Raw genomic sequence first — 10,195 nt, forward strand, 5'->3', positions numbered from 1 at the left:
TGTGTTTAGACAGCAGAATAGGTCTTGATTATTTGCTTGTTGGGGAAGTAGAAACTCAGCCTACTGGTTATGATAAAAATTATGATAGAGCCTTGACTGGTGTGGCTCAGTAGATTGAGTCCCAGCCTGTGAACCGAAAGGTTTGATCCCCAGTCAGGGCACATGCTTGGGTTGCAGGCCAGGTCCCCAGCTGGGGGTGTGCATGTGAGAGCCAACTAGTCAATGTTATCTCTCACACAGATGTTTCTCTCCCTTTCTTTCTTCCTCCCTTCCCTTCTCTCTAAAAATAAATAAATTAAATCTTTAAAAATTAGTTAAAAAATTATGACATAGACTTGAAGCTGGACATCATCAATCAGCAGGGTCTGTGGGAAGAGCTGGGGCTTAGAGGAGAAGTTCTCCCACTCTGTCATCGGGAGAACCCTACAGGAAGAATTCTGTGCTCACAACAGAGCTCTGTGGTTGTAACTGAAATTCCTTTTCCCTTCTCTAAATACCTCTCCATCTTTGTCCAGTTCAGTGTGCACATGGCTCACCAAGTCTGCACACACTAGATTGCAACTCCCCTCCCCCCAGTGAATTCTTTTTGACAATGAAATATGTCATTAGTGGACAGTTTAACTGTCCGTTACAAAAAATTTCACTTGACTCTCCATTGTCCTTTGATTTGTTGAGTTGTCAACCTTCAGGTCTTGGTTTAGAGTCATCATACAAACTGGATTTATCATGTTGCTTTTAGTTTTATTTTGCACAATTATTTAAAGATTTTGTACTTGTTACCTGTTTAGGCTTCAAAGACATGATACAAAAATGGAGTGATGATAGCCCAGGGCTTTGAGATTATTTCCAATGCTTAACCCTAGACAAAATATAAGCTTAAACTAGAAAATGCATGAGACCCCCTTCTTCTACCTTCCTTGTTGCTCAAAAGTGGCCTTTATGGTTTCCAATCACTCCCTGCTCTCTTCTTGTGGGACATAATTCTTGAGAAATGTCCTTCCTGGCTTTGAGGGACACAGACAGACCAAACAAACAAACAAACAAAAAAATTAAAAAGAAAGAAAAAAGAATGAAAGAAATATTCCTAAGTACACAAATAACTAGACACTGATCAATAATGTTTTCAGAGAAAGCTCTTTACAAAAGGGAGAAATGTAAAAATACCACTTAACTTAAATTGCATAGCGGTAAGAAAGATAATTTTCTCACAGCTCATTTAAGAAACAGGCTGCCTGCCACCTGCAGCCAATGAAAACCTGTCACTCTTGTTCTGAAATTAACTTTTTGTGGTAAACAACCCTCCCCAATTGCCTCCCAAAATCCAATAAAAAGTGACCTTAGGCAAGCATCCAACATGATAGGATTAGAGTCCTTCCAGGGCCTTATAAACACAGACGTGTGTACATGGGGGATCTGTGTGTGTGAGCTGTGTGTGTGCTCTCAGCCTGTACTTGAGCCTGAGAGTCCAGACAACGTCTCAATCTAAAGAAAGCCCAGCATGTCTGGGCTTGTTTCCTGAGTGATGGGTGGGGCACAACATATCTGCACAACGATTATGAAGAAGAGAGAGGTCTTACAGGGTTCATTCTAAGGAAAGAAAGGGGCATGCAACCAAATATATATATATATATATATATATTTATTATACATTATTGCATAGTGTAAAAAACAAATATTTTTTTTAAAAACGGAAAAAAGGGGGAACAAACATTTCCCCCAAAAATTGTGTCAGGAAGTGCAACAGTCATGGGTGCACCCAATGAACCCCCCAAAAAGTCTCATCAGCATTTTGGGATGGCAGCAGCGGCAGAGTGAGGTTGGTGCAAAGAGTGTCCCCACGGGCCAAGGGTGTCAGGCGCTGGGAGGCAACGCTGCAACTGAGGTGAAAGTTGAGGCGTAGCAGGCTAATACTGCGGGTGGCCGGGGAGCAGATGCCCACAGCCAGAACAGCCTTGCGGGACACAGTGTTCTTTGAGGAGGAGGAGGAGCAGTTGGTTAGTGTCACTTGGATGTGCAGCCTATAGATGCCATCACGCTGGACACGCAGCTGCCCGTTATCCAGCTGTGGTCCATGCAGGAAGGAGCGACCCAGCGCTGGGCCTCCCTGCCAGTGGAGCCTGGGGTCCTGCCGTGGTCCTGGAGGCAGAGGGTTGGGAGGTGGAAGGATGCAGGTTTAGGAAAACTGATGGCTACAGAGCGAATGTCCAAAATATTTAGGCTGAAACCTAACCCTCAAGGTGGGAAGAGACCACCAAATGTCTCACTCCCTCACCTTCCCCACATCTTTGCTCTGATCTCACTTTCTCAGGGATGAGTTCATATCATCACCCCCACCCCTCATTTTTCTCCAAAACATTCTATATGTGCTTTAGTTAGCATGCTACATACTTTTCCCATTCCTTTATTTATTGTCCCCACAGAAGAAGAAAAGAAGGCAGGCAGGGCTTTTTGTTGGTGGTCTTCCCTATTTCGCCACCCAGAACAGTGCCTGGGTCATAGTAGGTACTCAACTAATGTTTGTGGAAAGAATGAAGAAATGTTAGCAATTGCTATTAGTGGGTTTTAGTTGTTTTTTTATTTTCTCAAGGGAGGAGATAAAATATGAAGGACTGAGGGAAAAAGCAAGGTAGCACCCACCCAGGAAAACTGCCCTGTCTCTGTCTCTCACTCTTGCTCATTCCCTCTCTCTACTTCCCCTTCCCTATTTCCTCTTTCTCTTGCCCTTTCTTTCTTTTTTCTTTCTCATTCTCTCTTTCATTTTTTTTCTCTATCCCCCCACCCCACTTTACCCCATTTACCTGTGTCACCTGTGTGGTTCAGCTGGAGTTCAGCTATGTCCCACTGGAAGAAACAAGAAAACACAGAAATCAGAACTCTCCACTGCCCACTCTTCATCCTAAGGGGCTGACTTGTAAAAAGAAAAAAGAAAAAAACTTCTTAAAGAGGAAGTATGTTTGAACTAGCCTGGGCATAAGAAAAAAACCTTAAAGAACTTAGTGTCCTGGACATAAGGGGGAGAGGGGGTGTGATGCGCGCCCACCTATCTCTGTCCGCTGCAAAGCCCCCTGCCCAGCCTCCAGAGGCTATCCCTGTAGGGGAGGGTATCCTGGGCTCTCAGGTGAGCAGGTGCTGTTCCTCCTGTCCTTGGGGGCTCCTGGAACCCTGTCTCCCAACTTTGTGAAGCCCCCAGCAGCCTCTGAGTCAGCCTGCTGGGTGAACACCGAAGCCCAGTCTTTCCTTGTCGGCGCCACCCGTTGCACCTTTCCCAGACGCAGCCTTCCGCCCCGGAATCCCCAGGCGGGATTTACCTCCTGACAGGACTATCTCTGAGCCGAGACCCCGGGCAGCCTTGCCTCTGCCTTCCGTCCCTGCTCCAGTCTCTATCTCTTGCTGTCCCTTCCCAACCAGATCTCTCTTCCTTTCAGCCATCATTCTAGTTTTGTCTTTTTTTGTTGCTGTCAATCTGCCTTTCTTTCTGTCTGTCTATGCTCCGTCTGGTCTCTCTGCCCCATTCTCTTCCTGATTGCCCACCGCCCCTTCCCCCCGCACCCCGCCAGGCCGGGGCCCACCCGGAGGTCCCCAAACCCTCCAGCAGGTGACAGGTGTATGTCTCTTTCGTTCTGGACTTACCCCAGTTGACTCAAGCCAGTGTTGCTGTGTGAGACGCTGGCTGCAGATGATGGCGTATATCATCAAGCTCAAGAAAAGCAACAGCAAAGCAGCTCTCACAATGAGCGCCCTAGGCAGGCAGCGCACCGGGCAGGCGGGGCCCTCCTCCTCCATCATAGCTGTGGTTCTCCCGCAGCACTGCGCCGCTCAAGGCACAGAGCTCACTCAGGAAATGAACTTCAGCGCTGGAGGCTTAAGACCCTTGGTGTGCTACAACCTGGCAAGGACTCACCACGCCCCACAGTGGGGATGCCCCTGCAAAGGGGCCGGACTTGAGTTCTTCCAGTGCAGGGAAATTCCCTCCAGTTTCTGAAGGTCCCTCGCTCAAGCCAGGGAGTTGCCTGTCCCTGGGTCTTCCAATTCCACTCCCGACGCTTACCTTCCAGGTACTCACTTATTCATTCACTCACTCATTCATTCATTCAACAAATCTTCACAGGAGCATCTTCTAGAGACCAGCAAGCACCCAGGTATGTGGGGGTTGGGGAGGGATTCCCCAAACATCCACGTGCTCCGCTTCATCTTCTCAGCCTCTTGGCACATAGCAAGACCACACCTGGTAGGACCACATGGCTCACCTGCCTAATAGGAAAAGAGTAGAAGCAGATGAATGACCCCTTCCTGACCTGATCTTATAAACACCCTACATTGCCTTTCAGTTCTCTCTTCCCCTTGGTCATTGGAGTCCACCTGTTTCTGATGGTTGGAGTAGGTTGAATAGTGTCCCCCTTCCTCCAATTGTGTCCACCCAGAACCTGGGTCTGTTACCTCATTTAGCAATAGGATCTTTGCAGGGAGAGAGAGAGAGAGAGAGAGAGAGAGAGAGAGAGAGAGAGAGAGAGAGATCAGTTGCCCCCTGAACATGCCTCGATTGGGGACTGAACCTGCAACCTAATCATGTGCCATGACTGGGAATTGAACCTGTGACCCTTTGGTTTCCAGGACAACGCTCCAATCAACTGAGCCATAACAGCCAGGGCCAAAGACTGGTGTCTTTATAGAAAAAAAAAAGGACACACTGAGACACAGGAAGATGGCCATGTGACAGGCTATAGAGAGATGCATCTACAAGCCAAGGATTGCCTCTACCAAAAGAAGTTAAGAAAGAGCCACTGTCAGCCAAGGCTGATTTCCTTAAGATTATATAATTTAGAAGTAAAGTCATTAAAAAGTGACTGATACCCTCTAGGAATACAAAACAAATATGGGCAGCCAGGTTATTAAAAACAATACAGCCCTGGCCAGTGTGGCTCAGGGGATTGTGCACTGGCCTGTGAACCAAAGGGTCGCTGGTTTGATTCCCAGTCAGGGCACATGCCTGGGTTGCAGGCCAGGTCCCTGGCTGGGGGCATGCAAGAGGCAACCGCACACTGATATTTCTTTCCCTTTCTTTCTTCCTTTTTTCCCCTCTCTCTAAAAAAAAAATGTATATATGTGTGTGTGTGTGTGTGTGTGTGTTGGAACACAGTCTCATTCATATTCAGAGAACTAGAGGCTAGGAGTTGAAATGGATCCAAACATTTGGAAGTACAGTTTGGGAAAATCAACCAAGATAACAAAATACACATCCCCTTCTACCCAGCAGTTTTATTTGCAGAAGTAAAGTGCACTCAAGTGCATGAGCCACAAACACAGATACACACACATAAAAATTCATTATGGTGTGATTTGTAATAACAAAGGGAAAAAACCCAAAAAAATATTTATTAGTGAGGGCTTAGCCTCTGGCTAAAAACCTAGCTGGTGCCTTCTTTCTCACACTTGTGCACCAGTAAACAGATCCTGGGTTTTTCCACTGCTTTGGGTTACAGGGTTGGTGTCACTGGGGAGCTCTCCATCGATCGATTGTGCTCTAGACCGTGCAGTTCTGCTAAGGGTGGAGGTTCTGAAGCCAGAGCTGGCTTCGCCTTTATGCAAGAGGCTGCAGAGAAGAAACATGGTGAACTTTCCTCCCCTTGCCAGCTGACTCCCTTTACTTCTGAGAAGTCAGGGGAGTCTGGGCACAGTGTAGGCAAGGGGAGAAGCCCCTGGGGAGCAATCTGGAAACAGGAAGTAAGATCACCTTCGAAGCCTCAAGCCCGCCAGGCTTATTTTTGGCCGACTTTTGCTCTGCCCATGGGGCACTCCTAACCACCCACAACAACATACACCCCTGGGAACTGGGGGCGTTCCTTTGCTGTGGATGTTTCCAGCTTGTCAGAGGGCTATGACCCTTGGTGTTCTCCTTTGCAGAGATCTGAACCAGAAGGAAACAAAGGTGCCTTGGCTACAGCCCTTCTCCCTTAACTTCTTGGATTTCAGCTAGGAGAAGGGGTATCAGGACACCCAGTCTTAGCACTGATTTCTCCTACTCCATCCCTGTCCCCTCTCTAGGCCTGGAAAAATTGGGATTTTCCCCATTTCTCCATGGTAAAGGCGTGTATGACTCAGAAGCCAAAAGATTAGATTCTAAAACCAGCCAGCATAGCAGGGCAAGGTTAGTGAGATACTCAAGTGCAAAAGCAAGGGGGCACCCCAGAACCCAGTGATCAAGTTAAATAATATTCTATCGTAATGCTTTTTCATTTTAAAATTTATTTATTTATTTATTTTGTATCCTCACTTAACACGCTTATTAATTTTAAATAGGGAGGGAGAGGAACAGAAACATCGATGTGAGAGAGAAACATTGATTGGTTGCCTCTTGTATGCTCCCCAACTAGGGATGGAACCAACAACCTGGGTATGTGCCCTGACTGGGAATCAAACCTGCAACCTTTTGGTCTATAGAATAAAGCTCCAACCACTGAGCCACACCAGACAGGCTCTAGGGTAATATTTTTAAAAGTCAAAAATTACTGCCAAAAAATGGGCAGGATAAACAAAGTATCAAAATGGGTTTTTTTCTTCTTTTCTTTTTTTTTAACAATTTTTTTCTTATGATGAGAATATTTAAGATTCAGTCTCTTAGCAACTTTCAAATATACAAATACAGTATTATTAACTATAGTCACTATGCATTACATCCCACGATTTATTCATTTTACAAGGGGAAGTTTGTACCTTTTGACCACCCTCACCCAAAATGTTTAAAATAAAAGACTGCACATGACCATGCGCTTGTATGACTCACATTGCCTTCCTTACCCTGATCCCTGAATCTGTACCTCAGTTCCCTGGAGGTAATAATGTTATCTACCTCATAGATTTGCTGTAAAGATTGAGAGTTGTTATTCATCAAGTATCTAGCACAGGGCTAGTATGTAGTAAAAAACTGGTGGTGACTATTATTATTACTGCTATTGTTATTATTATCATTATCACAACCTCAGCTCTCTGACATATAGTAACTTTTTTAATTTGTTATTTTTATTTTTTAACTCAGTTGACATTCAATATTATATTAGTTCCAGGTGTACAGCATAGTGATTGGTTAGACATTTATATAACTTCCAAAATGATTGCCCTGATAAATCCAGTGCCCACCTGACACCATATATAGTTATGACATAATTGACCATATTCCCTGTGCTGTACTTATTACAAACCCATGACTATTTTGTAACAGCCAGTTTGTACTTCTTAATCTCTTCATCTCCCCATCCTCAGCTTCCAACCCCCTTCCCCCTGGCATTCATTAGTTTGTTCTCTGTACCTATGAGTTTGTTTCTGTTTCGATTATTTATTTTGTTCTTTAGATTTTACATATAAGTGAAGTCATGTGGTATCTGCCTTTCTCTGTCTGACTTATTTTACTTAGCATGATACCCTCTAGATCCATCCATGTTGTTGCAAATGGTAAGATTTCATTTGTTTTTATGGCCATGTAATTTTCTATCATATGTATGACCACATCTTTCTTATCCAGTGGTCTATCAATGGACATTTAGGTTGTTTCCATATCTTGACTTTTGTATATGGAACATCTTACTTTGTCTCTTGTTATAGGCTTTGTTTTAAAGTCTATTTTGTCTGATACATGTATTGCTAACCCAGCTTTTTTTTTTCCATTTTCATCAGCATGAAATACCTTTTTTCATTCCTTTAATTTCAGTCTTCGTGTATCATTCGATCTGAGTCTCTTGTAGGCAGCAACTGTAGGGTCTTATTTTCTTCTTTGTTCAGTCACCTTCTGTCTTTTAATTGGAGCATTTATCCATTTACATTTATAGTAATTATTGATAGGTATGCAGTTATTGCCATTGCATTATTCATATTTTTCATTTTTGTTGTTTTTTTAAGTATATTTTATTGATTATGCTATTACCGTTGTTCCAATTTTTCCCCCTTTCCCCCTTCTGCCTGGTACCACCTTTCCCTCCAACAATCCCCCTTCCTTACTTCATGTCCATGGGTCGTGCATATAAGTTCTTCAGTTTCTCCATTTTCTTTACTGTTTTTAACATCCTGCTGTCTATTTTGTACCTACCAATTATGCTTCTTAATCCCTGCACCTTTTTGCCATTCACCCCCTTCCCCCTCCCCACTGATAACCTTCCATATGATCTCCATATCTATGATTCTGGTCCTGTTCTGGTTCTTTGCTTCATTTGTTTTTTAGATTCAGTTGTGAATTTGTTGTCATTTTACTGTTCATAGTTTCGATCTTCTTTTTCTTTTTTAAAACCGGTTTATTTATTTATTTTTTAAAGTATATTTTATTGACTATGTTGTTACAGTAGTCCCATTTTTTTTCCCTTTGCTCCCCTCTGCCCAGTACCCCTCTTCCCTCCAACAATCCCATCTCCCCTTAGTTCATGTCCGTGGGTCATGCTTATAAGTTCTTTGGCCTCAACCTTTCCTATATTATTCTTAACTTCCCCCTGTCTATTTTGTACCAACTGATTATGCTTCTTAATCCCTGCACCATTTCCCCACTTCTCTCCCTTCCCCCTCCCAGCTGAAAAGCCGCCAAATGATCCCCCTTCTCCTATTCTGGTTTGCCTATCTGCATTTTGTTTGTATTTTTTAGATTCAGTTGTCGATAGTTGTGAGTTTGTTGTCATTTTACTTTCATAGTTTTGACCTTCTTTTTCTTAAGTAAGTCCCTTTGACATTTCATATAATAATGGCTTGGTGATGATGAACTCCTTTAGCTTTACCTTGTTTGGGAAGCACTTTATCTGCCCTTCCATTCTAAATGATAGCTTTGCTGGATAGAGTAATTTTGGTTGTAGGTCCTTGCTTTTCATCACATTGAATACTGCTTGCCACTCCCTTCTTGCCTGCAAAGTTTCTTTTGATAAATCAGCCGATAGTCTTATAGGCACCCCTTTGTAGGCAACTTTCTGCTTCTCTCTTGCTGCTTTTAGGATTCTCTCTTTATCTTTCACCTTTGGCATTTTAATTATGATGTGTCTTGGTGTGGTCTTCCTTGGGTCTAGCTCACCCGGGACTCTCCGTGCTTCCTGAACTTGTATGTCTATTTCCTTTGCACAATATGGGAAGTTTTCCTTCATTATTTTTTTCACATAAGTTTTCAATTTCTTGCTCTTCCTCTTCTCCTTCTGGCACCCCCATGATTCGAATGTTGGTGTGCTGAAAGTTTTCCCAGGGTTTCCTAAGCCTCTCCTCATTTTTTTCAATTGTTGTTTCCTCATTCTGCTAAGAGACCCGCAGTTTCTTCCTCCACCCCAACCTGCACGAGTTTGCACAGCAGAAGCAATGAGGCTTTATTTTCCCCGGCGCTGGGACCTTGAGCTGTGCGGTCTGGTCTGGTGCTGTGAGCGCACCCCAGGTGTCCCTCCCTACTTTTTAAAACGTGTTACTGCATTTTCCACTGGCCTGCTGCTGCTGCAGCTGCTGCCACCACCACACCACCTCCTCTCCACCCTGGCTCTGCCCCTCCTACCTGTCTGGATGAGGATTTCTTCTTTATATCTTTGTTTATTGGACTTCCATGCAGCTCAATTTTCTGGAACTTCTGGTTGTCTATAGTTTTGAGGTAGTTGTATTCCTTCTTTGTTGTGGAGGCAGACACTGTCTATTTGTCTAAGCCTCCATCTTGGCTGGAAGTCCTGATCTTCTTTTTCTTAATGTGTCCCTTCAGTACTTCATATAATAAGGGCTTGGTAATGATGGACTCCTTTAGTTTTACCTTGTCTGGGAAGCACTTCATTTGCTCTTCCATTCTAAATGATAGCTTTGTTGGATAGAGTAATCTTGGTTGTAGGTTTTTGCTTTCCATCACTTCCAACATTTCTTGCCAGTCCCTTGTTGCCTGCAAAGTTTCTTTTGAGAAATCAGCTGATAGTCTTATGGAAACTCCTTTGTAGGTAACTCGTTGCTTTTCTCTTACTGCCTTTAAGATTCTCTTTAATTTTTGTCATTTTAATTATGATGTGTCTTGGTGTGGTCCTCTTTGGGTCCAACTTGTTTGGGACTCTCTGTGCTTCCTGAACTTGTATCTCTGTTTCCTTCAGCAAATTAGGGAAGTTTTCCTCTATTATTTTTTTTAATTTCTTGCTCTTCTTCTTCTCCTTCTGTCATCTCTATGATTCAGATGTTGGCACTTGAGGAGCTGTCCCAGAGTCTCCTTAAACTCTCC

General features: G+C 43.8%; 1 protein-coding gene across 1 annotated transcript; it reads right to left on the reverse strand.

The window, feature by feature from the left end:
- Positions 1-1,660: 1,660 nt before the first annotated feature.
- Positions 1,661-3,866, reverse strand: CD70 (CD70 molecule). The gene is made up of 3 exons (XM_090288810.1): positions 3,631-3,866; positions 2,799-2,841; positions 1,661-2,136 (listed from the first exon to the last, which is right to left on the reverse strand). Exons 1-3 carry the CDS (start codon positions 3,784-3,786, stop codon positions 1,745-1,747), a joined length of 591 nt encoding a protein of 196 aa, XP_090144936.1. The 5' UTR covers positions 3,787-3,866; the 3' UTR covers positions 1,661-1,744.
- Positions 3,867-10,195: the final 6,329 nt, after the last annotated feature.

The sequence above is a fragment of the Furipterus horrens genome, unplaced genomic scaffold (genome assembly GCF_987537825.1).
Source record: "Furipterus horrens unplaced genomic scaffold, mFurHor1.1.pri manual_scaffold_10, whole genome shotgun sequence".
Classification (NCBI taxonomy): Eukaryota; Metazoa; Chordata; class Mammalia; order Chiroptera; family Furipteridae; genus Furipterus; species Furipterus horrens.

What these genes read in the sequence shown, in the direction of transcription:
- CD70 (XM_090288810.1), bottom strand. Translation starts at nt 3,786, where the DNA reads ATGATGGAGGAGGAGGGCCCCGCCTGCCCGGTGCGCTGCCTGCCTAGG. An exon ending in ACTGGCTTGAGTCAACTGGG is followed by an intron (nt 2,842 to 3,630) that starts GTAAGTCCAGAA and finishes TGTTTCTTCCAG; the next exon opens with TGGGACATAGCTGAACTCCA. An exon ending in GAACCACACAGGTGACACAG is followed by an intron (nt 2,137 to 2,798) that starts GTAAATGGGGTA and finishes CTCTGCCTCCAG; the next exon opens with GACCACGGCAGGACCCCAGG.